The 22,873-nt window shown below is 36.2% G+C and overlaps 1 protein-coding gene across 1 annotated transcript in view; it reads left to right on the forward strand.

The window, feature by feature from the left end:
• The window catches only part of ENPEP (glutamyl aminopeptidase), a 118,261-nt gene that overhangs the window by 80,509 nt on the left and 14,879 nt on the right, over positions 1-22,873 (forward strand). Inside the window, exons 11-13 of the mRNA XM_027837520.1 lie at positions 4,467-4,546; positions 10,814-10,947; positions 11,055-11,110. Coding sequence (XP_027693321.1) covers positions 4,467-4,546; positions 10,814-10,947; positions 11,055-11,110 — 270 coding nt within the window. The remainder of the gene's footprint in view (positions 1-4,466; positions 4,547-10,813; positions 10,948-11,054; positions 11,111-22,873) is intronic.

A 22,873-nucleotide genomic window follows, 5' to 3' on the forward strand; every position in this document is an offset into this window, starting at 1 on the left:
GTAATTTGAACACATGAAGATGAGTCTTTTTAATTCCAAACCCAGTGCTCTCTCCACTGCACCAACCTACCTGCCCCTTCTGTAGTCTTTAAGGTGCCATAAAAAGTTATCTATGATGTAATTGCTAGTAGTTTGTGTTATCATGACCTTTGGATTTAATACACAGATGGCTCCTTCTTTAAGACTCAACGTGGTGGGGGCAGCTAGGTGGCGCAGTGGATAGACCACCGGCCCTGAAGTCAGGAGGACCTGAGTTCAAATCCACCCTCAGATCAAATACTTGATGCTTACTAGCTGTGTGACTCTGGGCAAGTCACTTAACCCCAATTGCCTTAAAAAAAAAAAAAAAGACTCAACGTGGTTCAAGTTAGATAGTAGACTGCATCTTAAAGCAGCTCTTCCAAGGAGAACTGTCTGTAGATGTCCTATAACCAAAAGTCACTGAATGAGCAGGTGAAAAACTGCTGGTCGTGACACAGAGTTCTTCATTTTAGCCACATTATCATCAAATGGATGAGAGCAGTGGCAAGTTGAATTCACAGAAAGTAAGGCTAAAAGGTGATTAAGAAATCATTACTGGCTTTCACTGAAAAAATTGAAAAGGGAACAAAACAGCTAATGGTGAGACGGTTGTGTGAGATTTCTGGTCTGTCAATCAGTTCTCCAAAAGAATCAGAATCTGGGGAGGAAGGGAGGGAGAGAATTTGGAAATCAAAGTTTTAAAAATGAACGTTACAATTTTTTTTTACATGTAACTGGGGGAAAAATAAAATACTAAATAAATTTTTAAAAGAATCATAGTATCTCAAAGAGGGGTGTATGGTGGCAATTTAGGATGAGGTTACCACCACCAGAAATTACATAAGAGGTTATCCTTCAGAAATCCGGACTAAGTGATTGGTATAGATTATATAAAGAAGCACAGGCAGTAAGTAGCAAGACATGTCCTGGTGGATGGACATATATGTCAGAAGCTAACTCTTTTTTTATAAGATGACATGAGAAAGCTACATACTATTCAATATCTTCAGACCTCAAAATATCTCAGACAACTCAACCAATAAACTCTGTTGGAACTAGATCATTATTATAGGCTGAGAATTTGCCCATAGCACCCAGATATAGAGCTAATCCATAAAAATTTGAGAATGCAGGGTGAGGGAACAAGCATTTTAAACATTTTTTGAATTTTCATATTTTATTTTTTTCCAATTACATGTAAAAACAATTTTTGAGTTTCATTTTTTACCATTTTGAGTTCCAAATTCTCTCCCAAACTCCCTTCCCTCCTTCATCATTGAGAGAACATTTTAAATCACTTAGTATATGCCAGGCACTGTGCTAAGTGATTTCCAAATATTATTCCATTTGACCCTTGCAACAACCCCATGAGACAAGTGATATTATTATCTCCATTTAACAGTTGAAAATACTGAGGCAGATTTATTCGGAGTCACACAGCTACTAGCGTTTAAGACCTGATTCAAACTCAGGTCTTCCTTATCCCAGGGCCGATGTTCTATTCACTGTGGCCCACAAACGGTGGGACAATGAATCCAAAGCATTTTCTGAATAAACTTTCTTAGTTGTCATTTCTGATAACAAACAACTGAGATTATTTCATGGCACATGGCACAGGGTTGTTGTTGGTGTTTGATTTTTTTGTTACTAAGGTAGACAGATAATAATTGCATTTTGTCTAAATTTGCAATGTGCATCTCGTTCCAAGTTTTATAATCTATGTGGTTGGAAGAAATGAGTTCTAAAATCTTTGATTAATATTTGAAACTATCACCAAATCATATAACCAAGATGGAATGTACAATACAAGTGCTATTTGTTAGTAGTTGAAATTTTCATCTTTTGATCTAGAGTATAGCTACGGAAAACTTGCAAAAAAGTTGTAGTAGAACTGAAGCATTGTCACAGATAAAAATTATTGTTCATCATTACTGGGACAGAACATTGACCCTCCAAAAATGTAGAAATAAGTGAATGGATGTTGCCAAACCAAACACTTAGAACATTCAGTGTAATAAAAAGCTTTAAAACCATAGACAAGTGATCAAAAAATTCAAAAGCACCTGGGACCAGGAAAGTACATCTCATCCCCTCTTTCCTTCTGCTACTGGAGTAATACTGATGAGGTTTTCAGTGAATGTGAAAGATTTAGAAGATGGGCCTGTCACCTCAACACTGTTATTCAATACACAAATCAATCGTTTTATCCATCTACACAGTAGTTCACTGAACACTATTCATAAAAGAACAATAGAAGATTCATGATTTGTCCAGAGAATATTTTCATTGGATTTCCATCAAATATAAAGATGGAAAGAATAAAATAAGATGACAATGACAATCAGACTGATGATGACTGGCATAAGATATGGTTAGAATTATAAAGTACTTCATATGCATTTCATAGATAAATCGTTTGAAAATGTTTTCATAAATACAAAAAAAAGATGGCTTTCTAACAGAAGGTGGCAAAATGACATTGCTCCCTTAATTGGGTAACTTTTTTTATGCTTGGATTTTCCTGCTAGTTATGGAAAAGTGAAAGTTACCCCTCTGTACTCTTTCATTTTTTTAAAATTTTTTTTTTAAGTGAGGCAATCTGGGTTAAGTGACTTGCCCAGGGTCACACAACCAGTACATGTCAAGTGTTTGGTCTGAGTCGTATTTGAACTCAGGTCCTCCTGACTTCAGGGCCGGTGCTCTATCCACTGTGCCACCTAGCTGCCCTCTGTACTCTTTTAGAAAGTGGTTTATAATTACGTGTGTGTATGTGTGTGTGTATATGAGGCAATTGGGGTTCAGTGACTTGCTCAGAGTCACATAGCTAGTGTCAAATGTCTGAGGTCAGATTTGAACTCAGGTCCTCCTGACCCCAGGGCTAATGCTCTATCCACTGCACTACCTAGCTGTTCCTATAGTTATGTATAAAAAACAAGATAAAACAAACATAAAACAAAGCCAAATTTTGGTTAAATTTTAAACCAGTCTAAGAATCCCTCTTAAATGGCCATTTTTGACTTTGTAGAAATACAGAGACTGAAGGAAACTGGTACCACCAAATGGCAAATGTCTTAAAATGGCCAATTTTTATATCCTCTAAAATGACCTAACTAAACTCATTAGGCATCCAAGTGACACAGTGGATAGAGCATAGGGCATAGAATCAGGAAGATCTGAATTCATATCCAGATACCCAGTTACTAGGTATATGATTCTGGGCAAGTCATTTACTTGTCTGCCTCAGTTTCCTCAAAACTGTGAAATGGACATAATAATAGCACCTATCCGCCAGGTTTGTTGTTAGGATCAAGTGAGATAATGTTTATAAAGCACAAACTTCATGATCAAGAAACAGGAAAGGTCATGGATTCAGGATCTCGGACCTTTTATATTTTCAACTGTAAATAAAGTTTTTTTTTTTTGGTTGTCTTTTTTTTTTTTTTAACTATATCTAATGGGATCTATTCACTCAGTCTTTTCACTCAGGCTAAGCTAGGCCTGCTAGGATGACTGTAATTTCACTAAAAACAAACAATTGCACAGTTCCTGGTACATAGTAATCACTTAATGAACATTTGTTCTCTAATTATTTTAGGGTTTTTTTTTTTAATTTCTGTGCAATGCACTAATTTCACATGATTTGGAATCACATAGTATAGTTTAAAATTATGCTTGTCTATTTAAAAATTTTTCTTTTCTAACATGAACTTAATCATCAATGAACAAACATTTCAATATGAAAGGAATGAAAGATGATTATTTATGAAAATATGACCTTCTGACAGCGTACAGTTTTAGTTTTTGAAGTGTATATTGTTTTGAAGTGTACATTAAATTTAATAAACTAGTCACAAAACTACTCAGTCTGTGTCTTCCTTTGAACTTTTTGGTTTTTTCTCTGTGTATTTCTGTTTTATTGTTAGTTTTTTCTCTGCTTATTTCCTGCAGCGTGAAATTTGAGGCTTTAATTTCAGTGTTTAAAGAATGTTTTCATTTCCTCACAGGATACCATGAGGGCAATGTATAGATTTTTCTAAAGCATCTTGAACTCTTTGAATGAAACAATAACTTTAAAGAAATGTGTTTGCATGTAAACATATATCTAGCTAATCTAAAAGGGTACCTTTCTCCCAAAAGTACAAAGTATTTTATTCAAAACATTCTAGCAATCTTCACTCCCGTTTTTTGTTTTCTGAGGGAAGTATCCCCTCATTCTAGATGGAGCAATGAAATGACTTATGGTCAGTCAGATGACACGTACAACAAAACAGAATTGTAAATATAATCTCATATCCGTACTACATTGTCTGTCTTTTCCAATGATATTAACTCTGAGGCAAATAGGTTCAGAATGTTGATTTTTAAAGTTTTTAATCTTAATTTCTAAAACTTCTCTTGATTCTTTGAAATGACAACTCAAGGTTTTCTTTTTTTTCAATTTTTAGTTACAAATGGAATATTCCAATTAAATGGTCCGAAGGGAGCAACGATAGTGTTTCATTCTACAATGTGTCAGAGACGGCAGGTAAATGTTACCTAATGATCTGATTATATAAAAGTGGGAAGAGTGTGGGTAAGTGAATTAATTATTTCTGGTGTTTTAAGCAAATATGTGTAAAGACCCTAAGTGATTTGGTGATTGTTTTAAATATTTGCTGGAATAAAAGGAACCTTTTCATCTTTAGATGCTCCTTTCTGACACGGTAATAAATAGTGTCAGCCAAATGTGTGGCCCACAAACAGTGAGACAATGAATCCAAAGCATTTACTGAATAAATTTCCTTAGTTGTCATTTCTGATAACACACTACTAAGATAATTTCATGTCGCAAGGCATAGGGTTGCTATTGGTGGGGTTTTTTTTGTCACTAAGGTAGACAGATAATAATTGCATTTTGTCTAAATTTGCAATTTGCATCTTGTTCTAAGTTTTATAATCTGTGTAGTAGGAAGAAATGAGTTCTAAAATCTTTAATATTTGAAACTATCACCAAATCATATAACCAAGATGAAATGTACAATTCAAGTGTTATTTGTTGGTAGTTGAAATTTTCATCTTTTGATCCAGAGTATAGCTGTGGAAAACTCGCAGTTATCCAAGGTTGATCGTCCAGGCGCCTTGCTTTTCTTTCTTCTTCATAGGAATATAGAAATTGCCCTACTGGGTCAGATTCCTTCCTGGTCCATCCAGTCCAGTGTTCTGTTGCCCACATTATATCCATAATTTCAGGGTGTGATTATTCTCTCTGACATGAACTTTAAAGATCAGATATATAACAGTTTCCCTAGGTAGCCATTTAGGTCTGTACTATTCATAAATTTGTGAAAGTGTTTTTGGAATCTCTTTATATTTCATACTATTATCATGCTTTGGAGTAATGCATTCTATAAGTAGTGAAGTAAAATAGTGCTTCTTCTAAGTCCTACGTGTAAAATCACGTAATCCTAGAACTACAAAGGCCTTTAGAGACCACTGACCTTATCCCCTATCCAATGCATGAATCTCTCCTTCAATCCCATAAAAAAGGAGTCATCCCTCCTTTACCTGATGCCCTCCAGAAATGTTTTCCCCAAGTGTATATTTATTCTCTCAATTGATTTTGACTGAGTTGGGAAGTGAAGGGGAATTAAAATAAGGAGATTAGATCAAAATAAGTTGGTTTGGTTTTTTTTTTTTTAAATGAGCTTTTGCTAAGGAATAAAAGTGAGGAATTCTTATAGAGATGGATATTTTTATAGTGTACAAGTTACAGAGAACTGGTCTGGATACTAAGCAAAATCACTCAAGCTTCTAGTATAGAGGTGATTTGAGTTGCAACTGCTTGAAAGACTCATGAATCCTTCATCTCTTCAAGATTGTTCTTTGTACTCCTGGGATTCCTAACCTGGGGTTCACAGATCCTCAAGGAATCCCTGAATAGATTTGAGGAGACAAAGGAATGCGGTCGAGGAAAAGATAACATTTTTATTTTTACTAACCTCTAACTGAAAATTATCATTTCCTCCAATTATTTAAAAACATGATTCTGAGAAGGCAAGGGAAGAGAATAAGGACTGATACAATGTCTACTATGTCCCAGGCGCTGTGCTAAGTGCTGTACTTATATGATCTCATTTGATCCTTGTAACAACCTCACATGAGGTATATGCTATTATTATTCCCATTTTATAGTTGAGGAAACTGAGACAAACAGAGGTCAAGTGCTTTTTTCGTCTACTTTATTGTCTACACAAATCTAAATGCTTTGGGATGCCGAATAACCAAGCTCTTTACACTGTTATGGTTTGTTGTTTTTCTTTTTTTTAACATACAATTTGAAGGTCAGGGACTCTGGGGGAAGGGCTATGGGTGACTATATCTCTCTTTTATTTATGTAATAATAGTCTCTTGGGGTAGTTATTTTTCTTATCTCTCACAGTCCTTTTTTCTCTTACTCCTGAGTTTGAGGCTATGCTATAAGTGGAAATTTGACTACCAGATAAGCAGGTTTCTACTTCATTAAGTATTAGAATTGGTGCAGTGGATAGAGCACTAGACCTACAGTCAGGAAGACTCATCTTCCTGTGTGACCCTGGGCAAGTCACTTAACCCTACTGGCCTCAGTTTCCTCATCTGTAAAATGATCTGGAGAAGGAAATGGCAAACCACTCCAAAATAAGAAAACCCCAATTGGAGTCATGAAGAGTCAAACATAACTGAACGACAAAATTTTTTACTGGACTGGTGATTTCTTCCTGGGTGAACACTCTCTCTAACACTACACTACTGCTATACACTTTTAGTCTTGGCACGTTGGCTGGGAGCACTGAAAGGTTAAGTCAGTCTCTAAGAGTTTATTAAGTATCTCCTATATGCCAGGCACTAAGCTAAGACTCGAGATACAAAGAAAGGTAAAAGACAGTCCCCGTCCTGAAGGAGCTCACAATTTAACGGGGGAAACAATAAGCAAGCAATTCTGTATAAATAAGTTACATACAGGATAAATAGAAAGTAATCAACAAAGGGAATACACTAGGATTAAGAGGGATTGGAAAAGGCTTCCTGTAGAAGGTGGGATTTTAGCTGGCAATTGAAGGAAGCCAGCGGAGCCAGGAGGTAGAGAATTCCAGGCACAGCATAAAGCCAGAGAAAATGACTGGAGCAGGGAGATAGAATATGGTCTTCAAGGAACAGCAAAGAGGCAAATGTCCCAGGATCATAGAGCAGGATTAGGGGCTTGGGGTGGTGGTGTAAAAGCCTGGAAAGGTAGGGGGAAGGTCTAGGTTTTGAATAGCTTTGACAGCTACATAAAGGACCTTCTCTACTTGTCCCTCTACACTTTTTCTCTTGGTGATCTCATATATTCCCAATTACCATAACTATGTAAATGACTCCCACATTAACATATCACTATGCTCCCATTGCCTACCAGATACCTCTGCCTGGATTTCTCATAGGCATCCCAAACTCAGCCTCTCTGAATTGGAACTTATTACCTAACCATAAAAAAACTTCCTCCTCCTCCTAACTTGTTTGTTTTTTTTTGTGGAAGGCCACTACAGCTCTATTGACACTTTATTGGAAGGACAAATTCTAAAGCTGAAGCTTAAATAAATACTTTCGCCACATGAGAAGACGGGACTCATTGCAAAAGACCCTGATGTTGGGAATGATTGAAGGCAAAAGGAAAAGGGGATGGCAGAGGATGAGATGGATAGATAATGTCATGGAATGTGATCTTGGACAGACTTCAAGAGATGGTAGAGGATAGAAGGTTCTGGCATGCTATGGTTCATGGGGTTATGAAGAGTTGGACACAACTGAACAACAACAAAAAAATCTTATGACCAAAAATATGCTAGAATCAGCTCACACAGGCTCACAAGAGCTGCTTGATAAATTTTCATCATTTGTTTACAACTCAGAAATCAGCCTATGCTACACATAAAGGCATGGTTTATTATCTTCTTGATCATCACTCTAGACTTAAGAAAGTGATGGAGACAATGTTAATAATGGAGATTAAAGTTTAAAAGAGTTTCATGAGCACATTTTTTTCCTAGAAAGTCAATTACTAAACATTTAGCAAAATGCTTCTGCTTTAGCTATATATAATCCTTCCACTTACCCAGATTTACAACCTGGAGGTCATCATCACTAATTAACTCTCATTCATTCCTTCCAATCTAATCAATTGCTGAATCTTAGTCATTCCACCTCCTCAACATGCACTCCTTTCTCTCTACTCATACCACAGCCTCTCTAGTCAGGGGTGTGCTAGAGCCAGACAATAGTTAAATTTTTCAGCGTGAGCATTTACACCTTGAAATCTTGCACAAATCAGGCCTTGATTTGTTGTTTTGCTAACTGTCTAGACTTTAAAAATAATGGAGAAAATGTTAACAAGGCAGATTAAATTTAAAAGTGTATCATGCAAACATTTTTACCTGGTTGTTAAACATTTAGCAGCGCACTCCTGTCCTTGGTCTAGGCTTTCATCACATCTCACTTAGACTATTGCAAAAGCCTCCTAATTACACATTACTCTCCTTTTACACTCTGTGATGAGTATGCAAATTATTGACAGGAAGCCAGTCCGTTTTCAGTGTCATATTTTCAATCTGGCATCAGTTGGGTCCTTTTTTGTAAAACATGTTTGGTGAAAGGTACCCATGTTATTTTTTCTGGAAAAAAGTCGTACAATTATCAACAATGTCTGGGAGTTGCCTGATAATCCACGAAATAATAGTATATAGTATTATATACTCTAATAATATGGTATTCCACAATGCTCTAAACTCATTGAATTAAGCCCTGCTAAGGTTACTGTGATTATTCTCATTTTATGGTTGAAATCAGAAAGTCAATAGCTAAAGCCTTACTACCTATTCCTACTGACTTTCAGCATGGTTGTCCATGGGAGAATGCTTTCAGTAGCTTAGCAGAGTCATGTAATGAAGGATTTGCATATCCTTTCAGATAACTCAACTGGATCTTGAGTTGTTTCCTCCACTCCCTCTACTTTTTTTTTTTGTTTTGTTTTTAGGCAATTGGGGTTAAGCTACTTGCCCAGGGTCACACAGCTAGTAAGTGTCAAGTCTTTTGGTCTGAAGCCAGATTTGAACTCAGGTCCTCCTGACTTCAGGGCCAGTGCTCTATCCACTGCACCACCTAGCTGCTCCTACTTTCTTTTGTTACAATAGAAAAACACATCACAATAAGAACCCTTCATGACTTGAAACCCTTCAAGAAGGCACCTCTCATTTTCAGGTGTCATTATTTTTATTTTGTTTCCTACTTAGGCATAGAAATAGTGAAATGTTCTCTTGTCTAATGGAACTAGTTCTAGAGCAGGTAGAACAGGGATGGGGAACTTGCAGCCTTAAGGCCACATGTGGCCTTCTAAACCCTTAAGTGCAGCCTTTTGACTGAATCCAAATTTTACAGAACAAATCCTTTTTATTCTTAAGGATTTAGAAGGTCACATGTGGCCTCAAGGCCACAGGTTCCCCACCCTTGTTCTTGAGGTTCCCATTTTTTCTGAAAGATGTAAGGTTAACTGAGAATTCCCCGAAAAGAATCCAACTTTTTCATTTGGAAAAGGTATTTTAAAATGGAGAGCAACATTTTGATAGGGCAAGGCACTCATAAGCAAAAGAGCAGGTAGGTTACTTATGAATTGTGTTAGAATCTCATGGATACAGATCAAGTCCTGACAAAGACTGATCAAAATTATTTTTAATAATGACAAAACATGAACCATTTTCTTTTACTTAGGCCCAAATGTTGAGTTTCTAAAATGTGTATATCAGAGCAACTGAAACACTTAAGAATGAAACTTAATTTGGTAATTTACTAATGAAATTCTATGATATTAATTTGGTAACTTACTAAAGAAATTCTATGATATGAATTTGGTAATTTACTACAGAAATTCTACATTAATTTGGTAATTTACTAAAGAAACTCTATGATATTAATTTGGTAATTTACTAAAGAAATTCTACGATATTAATTTGGTAATTTACTAAAGAAACTCTATGATATTACCCAACAGAAGTTAAAAACTTATTTTTAAGGAATATAATGGGGTAAACAAATAAATATGGATTATTCAAATCCAAATCATTGTATATATTTGGATTTGAGTATGGTTTCAGGCATCCTTGACAAGTTTTAAGTGTAAAACTAATTCTTAAATATTTATTCTCCTTAACAGAAACCCTTTTCCATTGATCTGAATGTTGATTTTAATAAATATAATGTTGTTTTGAGTTTTTACATGTCTACCCTTTCTAGGCTGTTCCAGTGAATATTTTTTAATTGGCTAATCCATTATGACTAGAACTGTATGGATTGCCCCCAGAAGGCCCAGGTTTCACCCCCACCTCTCTTTAAAAGCATTATCAGCTTCTGCTAGCAGGAAGTTGAAGCCATATATTACAGAACACCTATGCACATTAGATATTTCTTTTTCAACTTACACACTCCAGGGACATTCTCCAGTTAGGCAACTAAATAAGAATTAGGCTTCAGAGCTTTGGATCAAAATCAGAATTGACTCCTTGATATAAAGTTAATTTGTATTCTTACTTATTTTTTCTCTTCTTTTTTCTTCTCTTTTCCTTCTGTCCTTCATTTTCATCTTTCTTTCTCCTACATTCTCCTGTCTACCTCCTCCTTTCCTTTCTTTCTTCCTTCCTTGCTTCTTTTCTTCCTTCCTTCTTTCCTCTTCCTCTGTATTGGATCTAATTTCTAAGTGTTTATAATATATGCAAACATGTTTCTCATTAGTTTTTATTTATTACTCCAGGAATCGTTTTGAACCCTAATTCCAGTGGAAATACTTTTACAAAGATAAACCCAGACCATATTGGATTTTATCGTGTAAATTATGAAGTGTCAACTTGGAATACAATAGCTACAGAGCTTCTCAGCAACCACTCGGTGAGATATAGAAGTTGATGACTTGTTTTAATTTTGTTTTGAGGGTATGGTTACTTTTTTTTTTCATTTAGGTATATACTCCTTACTTTTTCTTCTTTCCTTCCCAGGTGTTTTCTTCTGGTGATCGGGCAAGTTTTTTTGATGATGCCTTTGCTCTGTCAAGGTAAGTTTGGTTATTAAAAAAAAAAAACAACAAAACTAGATGATTTGAGATATTTCATAATAGTGTTCATTTTCCCAATGATTTTCATGAAAGGACCTAAAAATGTAGTAGCTATTCAATAAATTCCATCTATTTTAGCTTAAATCAACCAAAGACATGACTGTAATTTATTATTTCCCCACCCCCCAAACTCCAAATTCCTTGCTTTCTCTAAGTTCCTATTATTATAGACTGCGGTATTATAGATTCATTTCAAATAATTTAAAACTGGAGGGTACCTTCAAAGTCATGTCATCTAATTCCTTTGTGCCATAGATAAAAAGTTTTTTTTTTTTTAAATCTGGTCTCCTCCATTGTCACCACAATGTAATGAGACAAGGGTGTTACAGTAGGGTCAAAAGCCTAATGTGAAGTAGAAGCACCTGCATAATGTCTTACTTGGGACTTCTCCACATCTTACCTTGGTGAGTGAGAAACATGTCACAACTGTCTAGATTTTGCTTACTCCTCCATCCTGTTCTCACACTAACAGGGCTAAGTTCCCAGCAACCGATGACCACTACATGCTTACATACAAATTCTCCCAGAATCCCAAGGGTAAACCTATGAAGAGGAAATATACTTTACCTTCCCACCACAATACTTTCTATAAATTGAGCACCCATCAGATATATAGTGTATCCCAAAGATCTTAAAGAGATCTTAAGCTATAAAAACTTAAACACGAGGGGCAGCTAGGTGGTGAAGTGGATAGAGCACTGGCCCTGGAGTCAGGAGGACCTGAGTTCAAATCTGGCCTCAGACACATGATACTCATTAGCTGTGTGACCCTGGGCAAGTCACTTAACCCCAATTGCCTGACAAAAAAAAAACAAAAAAAAACTTAAACATGCATTAAGATCTTTGGGATACCTTTTATTTTTCTATCAACCCAATCAGCTACTCATTATAAAGACCCTTTTAGATCTTAAATATTGCCATTTATATAAGGCAAAAGAAATAACATTATAGATACCAAATTATTAAAGTGAATACAAAAATAATAAAATACATCACAATATACATATAAAAATCTAGATCACACTTCCAACAATGCAACCAACAGCAATGATGAAGAGTGGGCACATATTTATAGGAACATGAGGAAGGAAACCTCGTGTTTAGGGGAACTGAATTCCAAACTTCAGCCTTCAATGTTACTCCCCCATTTGGGAATGTTTGTACCACATGAAACTACTTCTCCACTCCCTACTTGAGTGTTGCTTCTCACTACTGGGAAAATTATCTTCCTTTTTCTATTCAAAAATAGCCTTTACAAGCTCTTTCAGTTAACCATCACCTTTATTTTTTTATCATGTGTGTGTGTGTGTGTGTGTGTGTGTGTGTGTGTGTGTGTGTGGCAATCAGGGCTAAATGACTTGCCAAGGGTCACACAGCTAGTAAGTATATTGTGTCTGAAGCCAGATTTGAACTCAGGTCCTCCTGACTCCAGGGCCAGTGCTCTATCCACTGTGCCACCTAGCTGCCCCCTAACCATAACCTTTAAAAGGATATATAGAAAGCATCAATTCTTAATGTAAAGAGCAAGTATACTTAAGTCAAACAACTGCCAAGCTCATCAGGCTGTCTCTACAGAACAACCCAACCAACTCTTCCCACCCTGGATGTTTGTTGTGCTGTTCAATCAGGGTAGAGCTCAGATCAGCACAGTTCCATTCACCAAGGTACCAAAGTAGTGACAATAAACCCTTACAGAATCTTTGCCTTTCCTCCAGCTCTAGACAGTGCTGAAGTGCTACAGCTGTCAAGGGAGATCTTAGATAATGATGTCAATTCTTTCTGACCAATCAGAAATCACTTAGCTGAAGCCTTCTTTCATCTGACTGCTTCTAATGCCAGAGTTCCAACAGAGCAGCTTTTCAGTCCCCTTTCTGTGTCTGCTCTTTTGGGTCCCCTTCCACTGCTCTTTTCTCTGAACTATTCCTCTGACATTCCCTTGATTAAACCCTTCAGTGTTTAATGCTTTCATGAGAGCATCCTGACTCTCAGTAACTTACCTTGTGTGTGTGTGTGTGTGTGTGTGTGTGTGTGTGTGTGTGTATGTGAATTGGGGTCAAGTGACTTGCCCAGATTCACACAGCTAGTGAATGTTATGAGGCTGGATTTGAACTCAGGTCTTCCTGACTCCAGGGCCAATGTTCTATTCAATGCACCACCTAGCTGTCCCACAGTGTCTTACCTTTTACATAAAAAGTCTTAACTCCCCACATTTCTCCTATCAGATCAATAATCTTGTTTCAATCATATCTTGGCCTCCAAATGTTTATGATTTCTCATTTTCTTAGTTTTAATCTCTTTAGTCATAAAACATGTATATACAAACAAGGGGAGGTACCATTCATTTCTCCTCTCATATCCCTCCAAGGCATTCTGTCTCTTTGTTGCCCTTGAAATGATATTTCTTTACACTGATATTTCTCTAGTTTTTAATAAATAAAAGATTTTTTTAAAATCCCTTTACAGTCTTAAGCTGTTCTCACATAAGTGAGGGTTCCCTCCACATGGCTAATAAAGAAATCAGCCCTCAAATTTTTCCCATAAGTTTATTTCTTCTCCATAAATGCTCAAAATTCCATCTGAAAGATGTTTCTTTATACATATATTTAACATTTTATATTAAAACACAATTATTTTCTGCTCACATTAGGTATCAAAACATTCATCTGTAATAGTGACAATAATTTTCATCTTTTAACAATTAATCTAAATCTCTTACTTCATTGAAAAATACTTTTCAGTCCTTTTCAGCATTAACTACTCTACATGAAAAGGACCTTAAAGAAACAGTATACTCAACACCTTCGTTTACGGTATGGAGCAGCTCAGATGCAGAGAGATAAAGGTCCAAGGTCATATACTTAGCTAATGACAGAACCAGGACTATAACACAGTTTTCTTGATTTCTGGTCCAATGTTTATTCCATGCTCTTCTTGTAATACTAACCTTGCATAACATTGTGAAAGTTTCCTACCACACTGATTTTGAATAAAGAGATCAAAGTCAAAGATTCATATTAAAAAAGTAAGAGTGACATTATCAGAGCTCTCATTTCAGATCCAAAACTTGCTGGTTATTGGAGCAATCACTAGACCTTGAGAAAAAAATTTTTCTCCAAAAATATGTTTTTCCCTAGATCCAAATACATATTCAAATGAGAATGTAAGCCAGAGGCCTGGCTGGGTCAGCTTGGGACTGTCAAAGTTCAAGGGGTAAAGAGAAAGTAGGGAGCTAACTGAAGGCAGGAGTCTCATGACAGTGAGTTCTGCAGGAAAATCAGAAGGCATGCAACCAAGGGCATTGGCAAAATGATTGTCTGACACAATTGGCCTCCCTAAGGCTTCTGTTTAAGGCAGTGCCATGAATTCCTTGCCCCCACCTTGCTTTGAAACATCGTGGCAGTCATGAACCAGCACATGTTGGTATATCCCCTCTCGACTCTCAGGCTTGGGGCTGAGTGGTACGAAAAGGAGAACCTTTATAATTTAATAAAATGGGAACACAGTGCTTTTCATTCCTATGCTTTTTGTGTTCAGGTAGTGCTTGATTCTTCAATTTCCTTCATTCAATGGATTGGGGAACTGGGTCCTTGTTGGGGCACCTAAACCAGCTTGAGCTACCCTAGAAATCAACTGGGCATTTCCTTCGTCATCGATATTGTAATCTTCATTCCTTTTCGTAGTTAGAAGGGGACATGAGTGACCTGTTACCTTTGGCAATTTTGTCTTGGGATATAACATCATGATGATATAACATAACTTTAGAATTCTGAATGTGATCTTGGGGAAAGGTTAGTCTCCAAGACATCAGGACACTACTTAGTACCAACCCGTTCAAGATTACTTCCCAAATAGCATTTCCTTATGATCACTTCCTGTCTAGTTCAAGTCTTTTCCAAAGATTCCTGACTTACAGCCTATAGTCTAACTATCAATTGACCCTCAAGCACTTACTAAGCATGTCATGCTGTGCTGGGGAGTGGAGATGCTAAGAGAAAAAAATGAAGGACTTCCTGCCCCGACAAACATATTCCATTTGGGGGAGGGAGCATAGCCAGAAGTATTTTTAAAAAATTTATGGAAAACAAACACAAGGTAATTTAAAGGAAAAGGCACTAGTATGGCTAGGGGAATTGATCAAGAAAGGGGTAGAGGTGAAGCTTGAACTCCAGGAAACCAGGGACTGTAGGTGATGGAAATGAGGAAGGAGTTCATGCCAGTCATGGGAGGGTTATATGTGAGGAACTACTAGAAATAAGACATACAGATATAGAGATATGGAAGATCCTGCATTATGATTATAGACTTGAGAAATAATTATCCAGTCTCAGTAGGCAGCTAAGTGGCACAGTGGATAGATTGACTGTCCTGGAGTCAGGAAAACTCATCTTTCTGAGTTCAAATCTGGCCTCAGACACTTCCCAGCTGTGTGACCCTGGGCAAGTCACTTAAGTTTGTTTGCTTCAGTTTTCTCATCCATAAAATAAGCTGGAGTAGAAAAATGGCAAACCACTCTAATATCTCTGCCGGGAAAGCCCCGAAAAGGGAGTCAGACAAGGCTTAAATGACTGAACACCTTGCATACCCAGCCTAGCCAATCTCAGTACTGTGATACAGTCCTATTTAGAAAAGTTATTTCAACTCTGATTTAGATCCAGCAGATAGGTAATGGGAAAACTCCTCTGCATCTTTCGTCCTCCAGCACATATTTTAAGCATGCAGTAAAACCCCTTCAGAACTTTCTTTGGAAAGCATCCCCTGGGTTTCCATGATAACCTTTCTGAAAGTTTATTATGTTGGCTGTTTGAAATAACAAGGTACTATAATAACCTCAACACTTTAATTCCCATTTACAACACATTTCAGACAACTCTTTTTGCTTCAGGATGAAACTGAAGGGCCCTTGTGAATCTCTCAGTGAGTTACTATGTATAAAGAAGATGACTCAGGCAACTGGAAAGCTTTCTCTTCCATTTACACAGTTTCTTGGCTAGCCCCATGAATGTTGAAAGGTTGGGGAGGTAAAGGGAATTCAGCAAAACTGATGAAACAGAATCACTGAAATGTGGAGCTTATAGGAACCTTAGGCATTACATAGTCTAAACCTTTCATGTTACTGATGAGGGAACAGGTTTACAGGGATTCAGTGACTTGCTCAAGGTTATACAGTAAGTGAAAATAAGAAACAGAACTAAGGTCCTGAATTGTCCTGATTTTCAGGCCAGTGTCCTTTCTCCTACACTGTTCTAAATTCAGAGGTTAAAGATGAGTTGGTGGTGCCAGATTAAAAATGTGTCCATAAGATACAATGGAAAACTCTGGTACCTACTTCATAAAGCTGTTGTAAGCATCAAAGAGATAATGGAGGGAAAGCAAACTTTGTAACCGTTAGAATGCTCTATAAATGCAATCATTATTTATTAATTCCTCCAAACTTGGCAGTCCACTTGACCTTCAGTCTACTGCTTAAGCTGTCCTGACATGTATGGTCTCCAGACCACCAATCACTCCTACCAGCTCATCAGAGACATAAAGCTTATGAAATAGTTATCTTTCCTTTCATGTTTTTTTTTTAAATAAATGTAGCCTGTGCTACTGGGCAGGCAGCTAGAGCTATTTGATGTCTACTTTTTTCATTCACCAACAGACTTTATGTAGTATTTGTAGTATTTGAGGTAAATGTAGGTAAATTTACATTGAGTAAATGTAGTATTTGAGGGTAGTAATAGGGAATAAATAGGGGGAGTGTTTTAAAAACTGTTGCATATGGTAGAGTGAGATTTCTGGCTGGGGATTCATAGTCAAAGGAGAAAGTTGTTGGCTTGTTTTAAATCCCCAGAAGAAAGAGAATAAATTTATTCACGTTGCTTTAAGCATCACAATGACTCAGGAATACAGTGGGAAGCTAACTTGCTGGCATTGTCAGAAATTTATTGTTTTCCAAGCTGGTTCAAAAGAAAACAGTTTCCTCAGAGAAGAGGGGGATGAGGGAGCGACTAGAGAGAGAAAGTCCAGCCTGAAGGGAGCAATAGCTTTGACCCCACAACAGTGGGAAGAGAATGTAATAGGGAAGGTAATAAGCATTTATATAGTGCCTACTGTGTGCCAGTCACTGTGCTAAGCACTTGTACAAATATTATCTCATTTGACCTTCACAACCACCATGCAAGGTAAATGCTATTATTTTCTTCAGTTTTAGGAAAATGAAGCAGACAGAGGTTAAGTGACTTGCCCAGGGTCATATAGCTAGTAAGTGTCTGAGGCCAGATTTGAACTTAGAAAGATAAATCTTTTTGACTCCAGGTCCAGGACTCTATCCACAGCACCCCAAAAAGAAGTCATGAAGAGTCAGACAAGACAGAAATGACTGAACAACTTGTATATCCAGCCTAGCCAGTCTCAGTACTGAGATAGTCCTATTTAGAAAAGTTCTTCTGACTCTGATTTAGATCCACCAGATAGGTAATAGGAAAACTCCTGCATCTTTCATCCTCCAGCACATATTTTAAGCATGCAATAAAACCCCTTCAGAATTATCTTTGGAAAGTTCTGCCCTTCTATCTGTCATACCACCTAACTGCCTCTGAGAGAAAAGATGTACCATAAGGTTACCTTCTCATTCAATCCGTGAAAATAGCCTTATCCATAAGAAAAATAAGGTTTCTATTAACTACTGCAAAATTCTGTCTTAGAATTTCCTGAAACTTACATCCAGATGTAGGTGTACCTTACTTAGGATGCACATGTGCCAAACTTGCTTTGGAAACCTAGAGACAGAATCGAGGGCAAATGTTGCACTGATAGATAATGGTAAATATTAAGGTCATTTTATGTCTGCACCAACTCTTGGATCTCAGACTGAGTAAAGGGGCACAGAGAAATTATTGCCTTCATTGTTATCACAATCAGTCATCATTTTCATTTGGATTCTTACACACACCTGTGATCCATCAATGTGTGTGCCCCTCCCTCTCTCTGCCACAGCTTGCAACTTTTCCATGACCTCTCATTCTATGCAGTTTTTGGGTTTGTCCTTCCAGAAATTCATCATGGTGAATAAATAAAACTAGCCAGTTAGTCAATAAACATTTTTAAGCCCCTACTATTTGCCAGATACTGTACTAAGTGCTGAGGATACAAATATGAAAAAGAAAACTGACTTCAGACGACAAGATAAACTATTAACTAATTTGATTAAAAAGAAAACTAAATTACCAGTATAAAAAATTTTGCAGGAAAATTCACAGTAAATGAAAAAGAAATAAAGGTATTGTTGAAAACTATTTTACCAGTTATATACCAATAAAACTGATAACAATTTTTTTTCAAAAAAAGAATGTTAATAAAAATATAAAATACTGAAATTAACATTAACACAAAATAGAGAACTTAATCTAGTTTCAGAGGAAAAAATTGAACAAGCTATACATGAACTTTCTTTTTTCTTTTAAATAGTGTTTCATTTTTTTACAATTACATGTAAAGAAAATTTTAACATTAATTTTTCAAGTAAAGTTTTGAGTTCCAAATATTCTCCTTCCCTCTCTCCTCTCCCTTCTCTCCAAGATGGTCAGCAATTTGATATAGGTTATATTTGTGCAAACACATAAAACATATTTCCATATTAGTCATGTTGTATAAGAAGAAACAACAAAAATTTAAAAAAAAAATAAAGAAAGTGAAAATAGCACGCTTCAGTCTGTATTCAGACAATTCTGTTCTTTCTCAGGATGTGGATAATATTTTCCTTCACTAGTCTTGGAATTGTCTTGGATCATTGTATTGCTGAAAAGAGCTAAGTTAATCATAGTTGATCACTGCACAATGTTGCTGTTACTGTGTACAATGTTCTCCTGGTTCTGTTCACTTCACTTTGCATCAGTTCATATAAGTGTTTCCAGGTTTTTTCTGAAATCTGCCTGCTCATCATTTATAACACAATAATATCCCATTACATTTATATACCACAACTTGTTCAGTCATTCCCCAATTGATGGGCATCCCCTCAATTTCCAATTCTTTGCCACCACAAAAAGAGCTACTATAAATATTTTTGTACATATGGGTCCTTTTCCCTTTTTTGTGATCTCTTTGAAGATACACACCTAATAGTGGTATGTTTGGATGAAATAGTATGCCCAGTTTGATTACCTTTGGACATAGTTCCAAATTGCTCTCCAGAATGGTTGAATCAGTTTACAATTCCACCAACCATATGTTAGTGTTCCAATTTTCCCACATCTTCTCCAACATTTATCATTGTCCTTTTCTGTCATATTAGCCAATCTGATAGGCATGAGGCAGTACCTCAGAAGTGTTTTAATTTTCATTTCTCTAACCAATAGTGATTTAGAGCATTTTTTCATATGGCTATAGATAGCTTTAATTTCTTCATCTGAAAACTGCCTGTTCATATCCTTTGACAACTTATCAATTGGAGAACTACTTATATTATTATAAATTTGACTCAGTTCTCTATGTATTTTAGAAATGAGGCCTTTATCAAAAACACTGGCTGTAAAAATTATTTCCCATCTTTCTGTTTTCCTTCTAATCTTGGTTGCTTTGGTTTTGTTTGTGTAAGAAGGTACCTCAGAATTGTTTCAATTTGCATTTCTCTAATCAATAGTGATTTATAGGATTCTTTGACCGCATGACTATAGCTTTGATTTCTTCCTCTGAAAACTGCCTACTCATATCCTTTGACCACATAAATGAACTTTAAAAAAAACTTAATTAACGATATGAATTCCACAAAATATTCAAAGACAATTAATTCCAAAAAATAGAGAGCTCCTCAAGGGAATAGTATTGGTATACAACATTCAGAAGTAACCAAACCTAGTAGCCTAGAGTTCAACAAGCGCAAAGATCCCAGATACTGGGGTAAGGAATAACAATTGAACAAAAACTATTGGGAAAGTAGACAACTCTATGAAAGAAATTGTACGTCTACATGGTCTACATATAATTTTTTGACCAATACCAAATTGTTTTGAGGATTACCACTTTGAAGTATAGTTTGAGATCTGGTACTGCTACAATCCCTTTGTTGTGGAAAGGGCTTTGGAGTGGGATCAAATCCTACCTTTGACACTTGCTAGCCATATAAATATTGGCAAGTCCCCTCATTTTCAGACCCTCAGTTTCTTCACCTGTAAAATGAGGGCATTAATTCCTCTAGGATCATGGTGTAGTGGAAACAGGATTGGGTTTAGAATCAGAGGAGCTGTGTTCAAATTCTGCCTCTGATGTTTATTGCCAGTATGATTTCTGTCAATCAATCATCAATCAACAAGTATACGTTAAGCATATGCCAGCTTGGCACTAGGGACACACTGTTTGTGGGACCTCTGTTTCCTCACCTGTAAAGTAAAAAGCTTTCACTCAGTGACCTTTTAAATCCCTTTTAGCTCTACACCTATGACTGTGTGAGCTAATGTGTTTGGGACACTTTCCAAATCTTAAAGCTATCATTATAATGTTAGTTATTATTATTAAAATGCTGTTTTATCTTGAAAGAGCTATATGACATGTTTAGAAAACAAGATACCTTTGATGTCATTAGTTTAACCAAAAACAAATCAAGATCAAATTGCCCTCAATTACCTAACCCCTGAATTTTCCCAATTAGTTCTTCTTTCCTTTATTATTTACTTTACTGATCCTCTTAAATCAGTCTCCTTCCTACAAGTTGGTTCTGTTTGACCATGATAAGGAGCAACCATGACAAAAATACCAGCTGCTGCATTTGAATTGGTATCCAAAAATCACCTGGGTCACTTGCTGACTGAGCAGTCAGTCTACAGACAAAGACCAGGGGGTAGTACCTACAGGATGGAGCTGGTCCCAGTTTACATTGAATTTAGTGAGAATTTCTCTTCATTAAAATCTTGTAAGTTCCAAATATAATGAAAAAAAAATCCAATTCAGGGAATTACCTGTTAAAATACCGGCTCTCTCAATGAGTACATTTTTGTCTTACAGAAAGACAGAGCATCCCTGCCAAGCAATATTTGGCTTCAATATCCTTTACCTTTCATATGGAATTGAATTAAATTCAAACTTCTTGTGTGGCAGGCCTTGTTCACCAAAGATTGGATCCTGTGGCTGGATATCTGTTATTGACTTTACAATCTAAAGTGCAGATTTGGTATCCATTCTATACATTTGATCAATCAGCAGAGCCAACTTCAATAATGTTCCTTTTGGATGGATTGGCTATCTAAAGTCATGGAATTAGAGAGTTAAGTTTTGGATGTCCATTTCAAGTAGTATATTGATTTCATTGGCATTACCTGTAAAATGGGTCCTCAGTTTTATAATAACCTACAAATAATTTTCTTTCTTACAATAAGTTTTATTGATGTTTTTTGTATTCAAATTAATTTTCCCCTATATCTCTCTGTGTTCCCCGTCTATGTAATCAAGTTTTTTTTTTAAAGAGGAAGCACACACACACAAAATCAGCAAAACTTATCAATACATAAAAAATCTGAAAATATGTAGAATATTCCACACCCATAGACTTCCTACCTCTGCAACGAAGAGAGAACAGGTATATTCTCACATCTCTTCTTTGTGGCCATGCTTGTTTTTTGTCATTTTCAACCTTCCTTTTCAATCGTTTCATGGTTCTTGCTTTTCTCCATTTCCTTTGCTGTAGTCATTGTGTCTATTTTTTTTGTAGCTCTGCTGCTTCAGTTTATATTAGTTGATGTGTTTCCATGTTTTCTGTATTCATCATATTCATAGTATCTTACAGCACTGTAATATTCCTTTCCATTTATGTTTCTCCATTTGTTTAGCCATTCCCTAATTGATGGACATTTGCTTTGTTTCCACCTCTTTGCTATCACAAAAAAGTGTTGCTGTAAATATTGTGATGTATATAAGGACTTTCTTCTTAGTAACATCCTTAGGGTAAATGTTTCATACACAAAACATTTTAAATCTCAAGTGGTTTAGAGTCACTATGTTGACTCAATAAATTTCAAATGATATAACTTCAAGTTCAAACATTTTACTTTCATGCTTACATTTTTAAAAATTTTGAAAGTCTATTTCATTTTCACCTAGGATTCTTTGGAAACTTGTCTAAAATTTAGATTATTCCTGTTTGGAGTGGAGGAGGGGGGACAAGGAAGTGACATCCAAAAAATTTTACGATTATTTACTGGAGGCAATCATTACTATTTCCCAAGGTTTCATATTCTGGAAATGCCTACAAAATATCCAGAGGAAATTTTTGTTTTAAATCCAAGAAGACCATTGGGAAATGTACAGATAAGACAAATTTCTACAGGAGAAAACTTAAAAAAGATAGGTTGGCTGAACAGTGTAAGCAGTTTTCCATTCAATATTTATTGAACACCTACAGGACAATGAACTAGCAGTCATTAACGTTTCCCCTTTAAAAAATACAAGTCAAAGCTATTTCAATGAGCTATTTTTATGGCAGATTCATTGTCACTATAACAGCAATACTGAACATATTTTAATTTTTATGTTCTTTGGTGCTAAACATACAACATGGTAGTTTCTGTTCATTTGTCTTTAAACTTGGCTCCAGTGTCTTTTAAAATGCATACGCTGCTTTTAATGTCTTGTTCCTCATTGCTGGCTACATGATGAGGCTAATAGATCATTTTTAACATAAAAGCACTTGACAGGTTCCCAACCCACTAGGCAGGAGGCTTCAAAATG

Source organism: Vombatus ursinus, unplaced genomic scaffold (assembly GCF_900497805.2).
Source record: "Vombatus ursinus unplaced genomic scaffold, bare-nosed wombat genome assembly UNPS02014821.1, whole genome shotgun sequence".
In the NCBI taxonomy this organism is placed as follows: domain Eukaryota; kingdom Metazoa; phylum Chordata; class Mammalia; order Diprotodontia; family Vombatidae; genus Vombatus; species Vombatus ursinus.